Source organism: Taudactylus pleione, unplaced genomic scaffold (genome assembly GCF_031769625.1).
Source record: "Taudactylus pleione unplaced genomic scaffold, aTauple2 ptg000018l, whole genome shotgun sequence".
Lineage (NCBI taxonomy): Eukaryota > Metazoa > Chordata > Amphibia > Anura > Myobatrachidae > Taudactylus > Taudactylus pleione.
Window position 1 is genome coordinate 15,257,545 of NW_028284420.1, and position 13,268 is coordinate 15,270,812.

General features: G+C 43.6%; 1 protein-coding gene across 5 annotated transcripts; it reads left to right on the forward strand.

Moving 5' to 3' along the window:
* The first annotated feature begins 521 nt into the window (after positions 1 to 521).
* LSM14B (LSM family member 14B) lies at positions 522 to 13,029 on the forward strand. Of its 5 annotated transcripts, none has more exons than XM_088442629.1 (9): positions 522 to 720; positions 2,819 to 2,982; positions 4,157 to 4,292; positions 5,774 to 5,893; positions 8,465 to 8,632; positions 9,327 to 9,395; positions 9,739 to 9,900; positions 9,972 to 10,128; positions 11,827 to 13,029. In XM_088442629.1, the coding sequence occupies exons 1-9, from the start codon at positions 600 to 602 to the stop codon at positions 11,990 to 11,992; spliced, it is 1,263 nt and encodes a 420-aa protein (XP_088298755.1). In that variant the 5' UTR covers positions 522 to 599; the 3' UTR covers positions 11,993 to 13,029. The 5 variants fall into 5 exon arrangements, with proteins under 5 accessions (XP_088298755.1, XP_088298764.1, XP_088298775.1 ...); XM_088442638.1 differs by having other exon boundaries at positions 8,468 to 8,632; XM_088442649.1 differs by lacking the exon at positions 9,327 to 9,395.
* Positions 13,030 to 13,268: the final 239 nt, after the last annotated feature.

Sequence of the window (13,268 nt, forward strand, 5' to 3'; positions counted from 1 at the left end):
GCATTAAAACGTGGTATTGCCCCAGGACATTGGAGACAGTGGGCGAGTTTCAATGTTTTAAATTTAGTTGCATGTCAGACACACACATTTAGATATAGCATCAATGTAATATAAATTGTTTTATTAATCCAGAATCTGGGCATAATGATGAGCAATTTGGCATAACGACGCCTTATTCCCAGCCAGTGACAGCCCTGCTTATCTGACATGGACCAGCTCCAACGTAAATAAGCGTAGCCAGCCAGTCAGACATCCCCATCGTTACATCACCTATTCCCCACCTATAACATGTCTCTGCCGCCCACTAGAACTGTCGTCACTCCTGAGAAACTGCGGCTGCTGTATCGCGCGTCACTAGTTGCCAGGTCAAACGACGTGTCTGCCTCAGACAACCAATCAGTCTGCTCAACGTCACTGGCCAGGAGAAGGCTGCCCGTAAACGCAGTAAGAAACAGGCGTTCGCCCCGCCCCTAGCGTGTTAGTGGGCGGAGTCGCCAGCTGGGTACATAAGAGGAGATAATGGGCGGTGCTTTGCAGTCTTGGGGTTCTTCAGGTGGAAGGTGCAGATAGGGGGTGTCCGACCTAGACAAGCCGCCAACATGAGCTCCGGGACCCCGTACATCGGTAGCAAGATCAGCCTCATCTCCAAGGCTCAGATCCGCTATGAGGGCATCCTTTATACCATCGACACCGAGAACTCCACCGTGGCTCTGGCCAAAGGTACCAACCCCGAGGGCCTGGGCCTATTGCTTGTTTAGAAGTGCGATAATTCCCATCCATGTATGCGTGGCTTCCTTGTGCTCGGGCGTTTCATCCTTGGAGGTTCATGGGGTTCTGGAAGCAGCTGACGTAATGCAGGGTATTACTCCTTTTCAGCGGTGTCTACACGCTAGGGGGCGCCATAGGCACTGTACTAGACTGTGGGGGTTAGGTGTGTCCGTGCCTATCAGTGGTGGAGGAAAGGGGATTTATTGACTTGTTGTTTTGGGAGTCCTTGTGTTCCCCATTTTTTTCAGCACTTGGAGTGAGGACTTGTACCCCTGGGACTCTTATCAAATGGGCCATGCTTATTTCTTTGCGTTTAAGGGGGGGTGGGGGCAGGTTGGGTATGGCATGCTGGTGCCCAGGGTCCTGGTGGTCATAATTCTGATGCTGGCATGCTGCCAGGGTTAGGATACTGACATCTGTTGGTAAGTATCCAGGGATGTGCAGTCAGGGTAGACAGAGCCTCCCCTGTCATACTCCTGAGGTTTGATATAAAATGATTAGAATACAAAGGTTATTTATAACTTATAAACATCTACTTTAATTGTAATCACTTTCATAGTTAACACTGCAGAGAGATGAGGTGCAACAGCTCAGTCTTGCTTCTGTATAGTCAGACACTGCTTGCAGAGCTGGGAATAGAGCCACACCACAGGCAGTAAGATGCACAGAAAGAGGTAATAGAGGCATGCCTCTGAGTATGGGGGTCTGCCTTGATCACTGATGGACACTTTGGATGTGTTATGTGACCAGGAAGTGCACTTCTGTGTTGAGATCAGCTCTGTCAGCAGCAGCAAAAGACAGTGATGGAGGTAGGAGAACCAATGGACACTGGAGCTTGGTGGAGGGGAGAGTTAGTGGGTACAGGTTGAGGCAGGCTCCCAGCACTCAGACCCATCTCCATGTGTGCCTCCTCAGCCATTGACTTCACTGTCCTAAGCTTAACCCCTAACCCCAATACTTAGTTGGGGTTCTGGTGGCTGGTATGCTGGTATTCTGACTAGTGGTGGGATTATGGTGCTGGCATCCCCACTGCTAGGATATAAACTCAATCCTCTGGGCAACTCTACAATACAGGCATTGAGGTGGGATTTTTTTGTTTGGTCAGGGTTCATGTTCCCTGGGGATCTCTGCCACTTGCCTGTGGAGTGGTGGCTGCCAATGACTTTAGTTTTTACCAGTATATGTATTGTCTGAGCATTACTTGGTGGTATTCTAGAGTAGTCCAAGAAATTGAGCTCAAGTCTTAGTACATTGAGATTTGCACATGTTTTGATATGCTATATACCAGGGCTTGACAAATCCTGGGGGCAAGGTTGCCATGGCTACTAGATTTTGCAGTGAGGTAGGAAGCAGATCCTCATCAGCTCTGGCAGAGATTCATGCCTATAGTATTACGGTGTTCATGTCATGCACAGGATTGCATGTGCTCAGTGTCGCCTGTGGTGACTGCTGTACCTCTGTCCGTCCTGGCCTGCGCTGACTACTCCCCTCCGTTCTGGCCTGCTCTGATCCCTACTGTCTGTCCCAGTCTACGCTGATCCTCCTGTACGTCCCGGCTGTCTGTCTCCTATCTCGGGCTGCATAGAGCTCTCCGGTAGTAGGGTCTATGTGGCCAGGGATTGCGGAGCAGCTTCAGAGGGATAGTGGTATGACCACGAGGGGAGGGTGTTTTGTTGTATTTTCTGGCACCATTATTTTATGTGAAATGTGTTTATTACTGGAAAGTGGGGGTGGAGCAGGGGAGCTGTGCAGAGCAGTGAGGGTGGCCTCCATTTTACTGTATCCATTCAACTGTGACCATTTTGTGGACTAGTATAGTGTGTATAACAGTTGCTTAACACACAGCTATGCTCCTCACTCACTTCTGTAAGTTTTTTTTTTTTTTTTTTTTGGGGTGGGGGACGGTGGTCTGGCTCCTAGATTTGAGAAATTTGTCAAGCCTTGCTATACACTGTTTTGTTTAGTGCTAATCTAGCTATGGCCTAAAATTTCAAGGGTTTGTGTCCCATTTGTTAATTGCAGTTCTCTTTGAAATCCTATAATTTAATAGTGCGCTCCTTTGGGACTGAAGACCGTCCAACTGATCGCCCAGCCCCTCCCCGTGAAGAGGTGTATGAATATATAATTTTTCGGGGTAGTGACATTAAAGATATTACAGTGTGTGAGCCTCCAAAGGCCCAGCATGCGTTGCCCCAGGATCCAGCCATTGTCCAGGTATGTAAGAACTAGGTTTATGCATGCAGATTAAAATCTTTGTAGTTAGCTGACACTTGTGCTGGATACACACACTACTTGATATATCATTTGATTGAACAATGTATTGTTGGCGGCTGTGTACACCTGAGATGTCTGAACAATGTTCATTGACATATCAGGTTGGCTCTGCAGCATAGCCAATGTTGATATATCTCTGCATCTGTCTATGGGTGACCCGCTGACACGGACATCACAAGTAGGTGGGCAAATGTAAATGCCTGCCCAGTTGTGATAATGGAGAAAACTAAGTGCTGCTTTGGTGTTTAAGACCTCTGGTTTAATTATTGTATAAATAGTTGGCTGGAATAATACCAGAACTTGTGACAGGCCCACACCTAGATTTAAATTTTTGTAATGTAGCATAATGTTAAGGAACAATTGGCCCAGTTACACCTAGCCTCAATATGCCACGCAGCACAACTTGCCTGGTGTGAGTGAGCCGCCAGGTCCTGTGCTACTGTTAGCATTGGGCATCTTTTCCTTTTTTCTTTTTTTAAAAAAAAGTCGCGATGTGATGCAACTAGGATGCACCAGCAGACTGTGCTGATTAATTTGATGTGACACTTATGTATCTGTGTGCACCTTGGTCTGTATATGAAGAGCAATGGCAATTGGAATGAAAAACGCTGCGGCTGCTACATTATAGCACTTCGTATACCGATTCAGGGACTATATCTCACAAATAGAAGTGTTGCATATCAAATGAATCAGTAGTCTGCTGGTGTCCTAGATGTATTGCCTTGAGTCTTACAGGCATATTCAGAAAGAGGCCATGTTAGCAGTCTCACAGGACCTGGCGCACTGAGGGGCTTTTTAACGTGACTGCAGCACAGATGTGTACATATTTGAGACTTTTGAAGCCCCTGCCACATACTTGGCACTGTCTGAATGGGATTTAATATAGCGACTTGATCTTACTAGTCATTTGAGTTGCTGTGAGATCATTGGCACTGTCCCTACGAAGGGACACAGTGCAACTGAGCTAGCCTAGATATCATTCTGCTTGTGCAGTTAGACCTGACCAATATGTTCAGTCAATTATATAAACTTAAATGTCTATTTTGTCTATAGATCTGTAATTTATGCTAAATGTAAAATGTCTCCTTGCTCTTAAACTGGATTTTGTGTCTAGTCCTCTTTAGGCTCTGCCTCTACAACATCATACCAACCTTCTGTGCCTTGCAGCCCATTTAGAGGCATGCCTTCATATGGCCAGCTAGCTGCCTCCTCCCTCCTTAACCAGCAGTATGCAGCCTCCTTGGGCCTTGGTGAGTGGTTGGACTAATGTAATAGAACTCGTAAATTGGTGAAGTAGAATAAAAATAAACACACTTTGCAGGACTGCTGTTATTAAATTTGTTGCCAGTTAATTATATTAATACATATTCTGCTTTACACACAAGTCCCTGCCACAGCATAGCTTATAATATATACATTCTATCAAATGTATACACACATACAAAGGCTAATTTGTCAGGGGCCAATTAACCTACCAGTATGTCTGGAATTGGAGGACTTGGAGGTAACCCACAGGGGCAAGCACTGGACAAATATACAAACACATATGCAACAGTTAGGGCTGTGATGGGAACCATTACACAAATTGTGCTGCCCTATATTATCTTGCACAATAGAATCCCTGTCACCAAGCCTGTCAAGGGATACCACAATTTTTAGAGTAACTGCCAGAACAATGGCTAGTAGTTAAATGGAACTACACTGATAAATGTGTAATACTTTTCCTAGTGTTACTGACCACTTTTATACCTCTTTCAGACTAGCGGCAAAATCCTGGGTTATTGCATGTGAACACACAGCAACCTGGGATTTTCCTTAGTTTGAAAGGGTCCTTAAGCAAAAAAGGCATTTCACCCTAGGTAGTTACAAGGGATGAAACTGGGATCTACCCGGGTCATGGTGTAGTGTTAATGGGTAACCCGGGTAATCTGGCCTGGGACCCATTACAGAATAGGAGTAGCGGGCGCTTGGAAATCTTATATCCAAGTGCCAGCAATGCACTAGTGTGCAGTGACATGGCCAACCTGTGAATAAGCTGCCTGTATGAAAGGGATCTGAGCCAGGTTGGACCCACATTCAAAATCCCAGGTATGACCTTTTAAACTGAAAGGGGTATTACTTAGAGTACAGGGCATATCTTTTTTTTATTTTTTTTAAACTGGAATTTAGGTTACAGGAGTCTTCTGTTTATGTAGCATTTTCAGTATTTAACTTTTATGATTTGAAGAGTACTATTGGTGCCTACTACTGCTGTCATTTTGTATGTGATATATGAAATTCTTAAAAGTCAAGCTGTGTAAAGCTACAATAAAGGCATTGATGCTCAGATGACTTATTGGTTTGTAATTTTCTTTGGGCAAATGCTAATCCCCAGCTCTGTTGCGTGTTCTGCAGCCACCTTTGTATCCACTGTAAAGAGAATAGCTTTTTGCTTGGAACAAATGCATGGCAGAACAACATTGAGAATTGCTAAAGAATTAAGTGGAGATGCATGAACATGGATTCCCCCCCCTCCCCCATGCCTCACTATTTTACTGATCCATTTAGAGTAGTGCACATTACATTCCCCTAAATGCTTCAAATATGTTTGTATTTGGAGTAGTTAAACTTATTTTCAGACGTACATAATTGTGTTACTAAATTATGTAGTTTGCGTTAATCACTTGCCCGAAGGAGTCTGTGGCTCATTATGCAGTGACCTGTTAATTAACACATTACCCTGTCCACGCAGAGAAGCTGGTAAGTCCTTCGGCTTCAGCCGCAGCTTCCAGTTCCTGCTCTTCCCCCTCTCCACAGCCTGCAGTGCCGGATCCTGACATATTGGCAGAGCCCCCACACCTCTCTTCAAAGGGTAACATTGCTGGCATGTGTTTTAGCTTCTGCATGTTGCTGTCTTAATGCCTCTTGTGCATGGTTTAGCAAGTCTGTCTTCCAATAACAAATGCTGTGACTCATGATTACACCATGCTTGTGTCATACTGAACTAACCCATTTGTAGCAAGTGCTGTTTGAAGTGCACCAGTTACCTAATGAGGTGAAGGTAACTTAACTGAGCGGAGTAGACTACAAAGTCACCATGAGCTGGTGAGGTCATTATGGCATGAGGCATTAGTTTTAGTGAACCTATAGGCTCCATGTCTAAACACTAATGCTGAGTGAGCTAAAAGTAGCTGCCTCCTCTCTGCAGGTAAATGGTACAGTTCCTAGTCAGCTAAGACCTATGAAGTGCACAACTTACTAGTACTGTGACATAGCACAAGTCTTCCACCATTTGAAAGTGGCACTAGTTGTGACCCTGGTGGCTAAAACTCTGAACTATATTGCACCCCTGCTCCCCTTCATTTAAAACGAAATGTGACCTGTCTGTCATTGACTGATTCTACAGTGTGACCATTCTATACTTATTGCTAGCATTTGTGTCTTTAATACAGTTTTGGTTATGTCTATTACACTAAGTCTTCAGTCCAGTATGCGTTGAACTGGTTTTCAGCATTCGTTATAATGCAGCTGTATCACCCCTAAGACTACATTAAATGAGAACTAATGTTTTAAAATGTTTTTGTCAAATATTGCCGTGAAGCACATTGAAGACTTAAAGTGACACCTTCCAGAAGCTAACTTGTATTAAGGACCTTTTTTTAGTCCATGACCTGAGGCCCTTTAATGCTCATTGTAAAGTTGCTTTCTATAACAATCTAAAATCCTTCATGGATCATGCTGATTGAATAGATTTACTACCACAAACCCTGCTTATCTGTCTATATAATGAAGCCTTATACATCACATGACCTAAGTTATTCCGCGTATCCACTAGCAGATATTGAGTGATTGCACAATGACAACATTGTAATTGTGCAATCGCTCATTAATCGTGTACTTTAATGTCGGAAACTACCAGCGATGCGCGCTCCCGCTGGTTGTTTCCGACATCAATCGGCTGAACATGCTGGTCAATCTGCCGGTAATGACAGATTGCCCATCAGTGTTCTCCCCAGAATTTTTCCAGCCGGGTGGCATCAAGAAGTAACCAGGTAGGAGCTTTAATAGCAATAATAAAATTTTTAAACCCTGACCTTATTTAACTTGAATTAACATTTTCTATATTAGTTATACTCTTATTAGAGGCCTAGTCATCTGATTATGAAAAAGCTGCAGTCTGTAGGATCTGGTCCTTTGTATACAGCTCCCAGATACTGTCCCCACTTGCAGGCTCCCAAAATGCCAGGTGGTAGGTTGTTTCTTGCCGGGTGGTGCACCTGCAAAAAACAGCCTGGGGAGAACACTGGCCATGTTCAGGGATGAAGGAGGGTGCCTACACTGAACGACTAATTGTTCAGTGTAGGCACTACAGGGGGAAGGGACGACTGTACAATTATGATGATTTAATCGTACTGTCACCGCATCTGCTAGTGGATGTGCGCCTCAACTCTCTTTGTAGTGTAAACTTTTCATCTTCCATGATGCTGTTTCACTTAAACATATAGAAGTGTTGGTTCTCCTTTAAATGTATTTTTGGTCAGTCTTGTCTGGCAGGGTTTAGTTTTGTCAGCATAATGCAGTTTTCAGGCTAAACTGTTCCCAACCCTCTTTTCCTAGCTGCAGCCTTACATGCTTAAGTCTGTCATTCTAATCTAAATTAGTATATTGTGATTGTCTGTTATGTTGTCTGCGTACAGGTTTTTTTTTTTTTTTTTAGATCATTGCATGAAGGTGGGTACACACTATACAGATATATCTGCAGATCGAGTGATCTGCAGATGGTGGTTTGTACACACTGAACAACCATCATCTGTGCCTGCTCGTGTGTCCCAGGGGGCATGTCCTGCCCCTCCATGCATCTGCCGCTGTGTGTACAGGTGTTCTGCCAACCGCCTGTATACACCTGCCGATGGACAAATGTCTGCAGACATATCTGGCCATCGGCTGTGCAGCATAGTCAATGTGATATGTCGGTTAACGCTGATGTTCACCGACATATTGCGGGTACACACTGCCCAATGGGCAGCAGATACATTGGCAGATCAATTGATTGGCCAATAAGGCCTGCATGATTTATAGTCTACTTTGTTCAGCCAACAATATGGCACAGTAAAGCCTATAAAGGCACTAGTGGTACTGCAGGCCTTCTTAGAATTTAAAAAATTGTGTATTAACTGCACATTTTAATAAATACTGGGTTTAACAAACTGTCTTAAATATTGGGTTCAAAGTCCTCTTTAATGGGATAAAAGTGGGAGGAAAACTAAACATGTGACTTTACTGAAGGAGCAGGTATTCTCAAAATAACTCTGTACAAATGGTGTCTGAGTATTATCATAAGCTCCCTATTTGGCTTCCTCTTGCATTACATTTTAACAGTGCTGGGTGCACTTATCTATGCTGTTCCTGGAAGTACACTTTGAAATGCTATTTTTCCTGTCAGCAGCCGGCTTCCCATCTATTCCAGTAAGGAAAAGCCCAATGGTGGAACAAGCTGTCCAGACTGGTCCAGTGGAGAATGTTGCCCAGAAGAAGTTGCAGCTGGCAAAGGGGCCACCTGTGAGGGGGAACAGACAGGGTCAAGTGCCAGCCCAGTCTGCACCCATTAGTGGTAATGCACTTTCTTCTTGCACTATTACCAGATGAGAGCAGTGAAGTTTAATGGGCTTTGTCAAGTTTGCAGCTGGTATTTACATTCAGGAGTTTAGGTAGGGTGTTTGTGGCTTTTATAATCGCATAATTACTAGGTAGATGGACTAGTTCAAATCACCCACAGGTGGTAAAATTCCTCATAACAAGTGGCTATTCAGTAACCACTATGAATTAATAAAACTAGCAGATTGACTAGTGGTCTCTTACAGCCCCTGCTATGATCTTAAAGATCGCAGTATCTCAACTAGCAGAATGCTGTCAGTTCTATCCATTACAAATATATAATCTGTCACCAGTGCCATGAAGAGTGGTGGAGCAGTCTGGATAGATGGCTTCACCCGATGTCAGATATGCAGCTTACTAACTAAAGATCTGTGGGTGTTGCAGATCTAGTTCGTAGACTTAGCCCACTTAGTTCAAGATTCAGACTTGTCACCCTTCCTGGAACATTCATATGGCTGGAACCTAGCAATTCTGCTAGTTGTGGAGTGCGAGTAAACTGTCCCTAATTTGGGCATTGTTGCTTTTGAACGCCGTCAAAGACAGATATAACAGCCAGCATACCTGGCTTGGAGGACTGGTATGTGTAAATAAATGAGTTCTGAACAGTTTTCAGTTTTAATATATTTAGTCTGTTTTAACTGTTCTTTCAGTACCTCCTACTGCACCGGCGCAGAATATGGTGAATGATGAGAACAGAAGGCCCCCAAGACGGCGTTCAGGTGACTTAATTGGACAATGTGATCATGTGATACTACATTGTACCGAAAATGGCTTGTAACATGTTTCACTGAGCTCTTGCCAGAGTTCATGGTGTCTAAATAAACTTTTCCTGTACAGTTACCATTTATGTAACTGCATTTTGTGGGCTGTACCTATGATAATGATTGAATTTGGTGTATTAACACCGATATGCCTTGGTGATGCCACTGGCTCCTAGGGAATTCATATGGTTTCCTCAATGTGAGGAAACTGTCTTCTTTCCTCCCAGAACTTAGAAGTTCTACAATTGAAGCACTGCTCTTAACTTTATCTACATTCGCTTACAGATGTGTTAATCTGCAGGTAACAGACGGACAAGGAATCGCTCTCGGGGTCAGAGCCGGCCAACAAATGTCAAAGAGAATGCTATAAAATTTGATGGGGACTTTGATTTTGAAAGTGCAAATGCTCAGTTTAACAGGGAAGAACTGGACAAAGAATTTAAGGATAAGCTAAACTTCAGAGGTAGTTCTTTATTACATGGGGTTCTCTCCTGGTGCTGAGGATGTATGCTGCAAAAGTGGTTTCTCTTGCAGATGACAAGCCAGAAAAGGAGGGTGATGAGAAGGGAGACTCCGGGGTGGAAACTCAAAACAGCGATGGAAACCCTGAAGAGGACCCCCTTGGACCAAATATATACTATGACCGTTCCAAGTCTTTCTTCGATAATATCTCCTCAGAGATGAAATCAAGGTAGAATTTAAAATCTCTTCTCCAGACTAAAGGCCCCCCATACACTGTGCGATATAGCAGCTGATACGACTGATTGGAACGATATCGCTGCTATATTGTTCCATGTGGGTGTGATATCAGCCAGTGCATGCTCCCGTGGGATCGTACATCACTCCTCCAGATCTTTCTGCATGTTCAGTTGATCTGGGGGAGCAATGTACAATCCCGTGCAGTGGGGGAGGGAGGTTCCGGCATATTCGGCCATGTGTGGGGACTGCCCGATACGTCGGCCATCGCATCGCAAGGTGCATATCGCACAGTATGGGGGGGCATTGTGTTTCATTGATGTTATATAAAAATAATGTTGCAATCTATTGTAACCACTTCAGGAGGTAGCCCTTTGCCACAGCTGCATAGAACCTGCATTTCCTAATCTTATTTTATTGTGTAATTAATATAGGAAGGGTGTCAAACTTAACAAATGTGAAGCTTTCCAGAATGCATTGCTGTATAGGACTCAAACATTGTATTTCAAACTAAAATTCCAGAAAATATCAAACTAGGGTGTGTTGCGTAGACTTAAACCTGTAAATCCACACATTATATACTAGTAAACTTGTAGGAATTGCTTGTCTGTTGTGCACAGGAGGCATTTGGATATGTTCCCTACAGAGTAGAGGCAGTCACTCTGGTGCTGAAGTAAATTTCCTAAGACTGCAGCCTATACATGAGGAACCTGAATCAGAAGTCTGTACAGCATGAGAACCCTGACAGAGGAATGCAGCTTGTGGTCTATAAGGCACTTGTAAAACTTGTGTGCTGGAGGGATCAGTGATCCATATTTGAAGTCCATTTTGTGAATGAAGCTCTGCTATATTGTACCAGTCAGTGCACTGTCCTTATAGTTCTTGTAAAAGTTGAAGATGGTTTTGAAGTTTTCTCAATCTTCCAGTTGCTCTTGCTTGAAATGTGTTTTAAATGTAAACTCTTAAAAGATGCTTCTGCACCATTAGCTCAAACATAGTCCAGAACTAGTTTAGGAGAGGTGACATATGATGGCCTGAAACATTTGAGGGGGAGGTTTATCAGAGCTTGGAAAGAAAGCACCAATCGGCTTTTGTCGTTTTTCTAGCACAGCCTGTAACATGAGTTAGGGGCTGTTTGGTTGTTTCTCTCTCAAAGACTTTATAAAACTCTCCTTTGGGAGACAAAGTGGAAGTTGTCCAATGCAGCCAATATGCTTATCTGTCATTTATTAAGTCTATGAAATGACAGAAGCTGGCTGGTTGCTTTGGGCAACTTCCCCACATTCTCTCTCCAAGCCTTGACAAACTTCCCCTTTATGATAAAATAAACAACCTCTTGAAGTCTGTCATACCAACTGCAGTGTCCATTTTATAGCATCCCTTAACATCCATATTTATCGATGGCTGCCAATTGGTGGTTCTGTTTGCATTGGGGAAACAGTGGCCTGATGTGTGGGGCCCTTTAATCTTTTTCAATGGTGTGTAGTTGTCTTCCTGACCAGAGGTTTGCATGGTTTTGTCATTGCTTTTACCGCCTTCTCCAATTCTGATATTACAAATATACTAGTGGCTTGCCACTAGCTGCTTTTTGGTTTTAGATCTTTCATTAGACTCAAACCATTTTGTAATAAAGTCTTAATGTTTAGATCCTGTGCAGGACCAAGAACTAAAGCTCTTAATCACTCCTATACAGGCGCACTACATGGGCAGAGGAGAAAAAGCTGAACACTGAAACATTCGGGGTCTCTGGAAGATTCCGTCGAGGCCGCAGCTTTCGTGGTGGCTTCAGAGGAGGAAGGGGTGGAGCTGCTCCAAGAAGAAACCAGACAACGCAGAGGGCTGGCACTGGGAGGGTGTGAAGAACTCTGCAGCTAAAACGGACAGAAGGGGTTTGGGAATCCCTAGACAGACTTGTCTTCCACAATTTTTCTTCTCCCTCCCCCCAATGCATTGTAGCAGTTCTGTGACCCTGCACTGGGCAGGATAGGTTCTGCATCGCTTTCATCCATGTAACACTGGTTTGTGTAGGCCACAGACTGGACGGTACAAGGTGCATTTGCATATAGGAGGCATAAGCAGTGCTGCATCTATATAGGGGAACAGTATGTGGCACTTCAGTTGAGGTGAGCAGTTATATTTTGAACCCCAAATGGAAGGAGTGTCCTTCTTACTTTTTAATGTATGATTTGTATCTCAGCAGCCCACACATCCCTTTTTCATTGAGGAGGGGTTTTATTGCCATTTTGTTCTGCGCTCAGATGAGCAGTCTGCTCACCCCTTTTGTTTCAGAACACAACCTTATTTTAGGCAATCACTCATGTTTTCAGTTGGGAAATGCACTGTATCAAAACAGGCTTATGGGTGGTGGGCAATTTTACCACCTACTTTATTTATATGTATTGTTTTTTTAAGTCTAAGCCCTTGGTTCTATTGTCACATGCAAGCAGCTAAGTAACCTCTGTTCTATACAGATGAACATGGTTTCACTGGCCAATGATTGCTAGCTAACTGCTGTAGCTGTGGTAAGACGGGGCAGGCAGCCTGCAGCTCCCCAGCAACGTTTCAACAAGCAGGGAGCTTTAACTGAATGTCTCACATGTTGTGCACCTCAAGCCGAATTCTGCCAAAACACAGCATGTCTCCTGAGCAATTATCTAGAGTAACATGCTACAAGTTTGCATGAGATGGGTCTTCATCGTGGTGTGTTGTGTCTTTTTGTTTTTGATGTGATGCACTTGCCCAGTATTGTCAATTTCCGCAAATGGCAATTTTTAAGTTATTCATTAAGTTTAATTGAAAAGAGTCTTTATTTTTGTAGAATCCTGGTGCTGATAACCAGTAGCCCATTGGGATGTGATTTACGCTGTAATCTACCAATAAATCTACAAACATTTAATTTGTAGTGGATTTTTTTTCAAACTGGATTGTGGACAATCTTGCCTGCCATTATCCAAGTTTGACTGCCATTACTGTGTGAATTTAACACTTTACTGTGCCATAGGATATTGGGATTCTAAAGTAAATTGAGATGCGTCACAGGTTACAACTGTTTAAGTATGCACACCTACACTTTATGCATGGACTCAAGCATCCCTTAATTTCAGACCATAGGGGATGGTTCACAAGCCTTAGAAT

What these genes read in the sequence shown, in the direction of transcription:
- LSM14B (XM_088442629.1), top strand. Translation starts at nt 600, where the DNA reads ATGAGCTCCGGGACCCCGTACATCGGTAGCAAGATCAGCCTCATCTCC. An exon ending in TGCAGCCTCCTTGGGCCTTG is followed by an intron (nt 4,293 to 5,773) that starts GTGAGTGGTTGG and finishes CTGTCCACGCAG; the next exon opens with AGAAGCTGGTAAGTCCTTCG. An exon ending in GCCCCCAAGACGGCGTTCAG is followed by an intron (nt 9,396 to 9,738) that starts GTGACTTAATTG and finishes GTTAATCTGCAG; the next exon opens with GTAACAGACGGACAAGGAAT.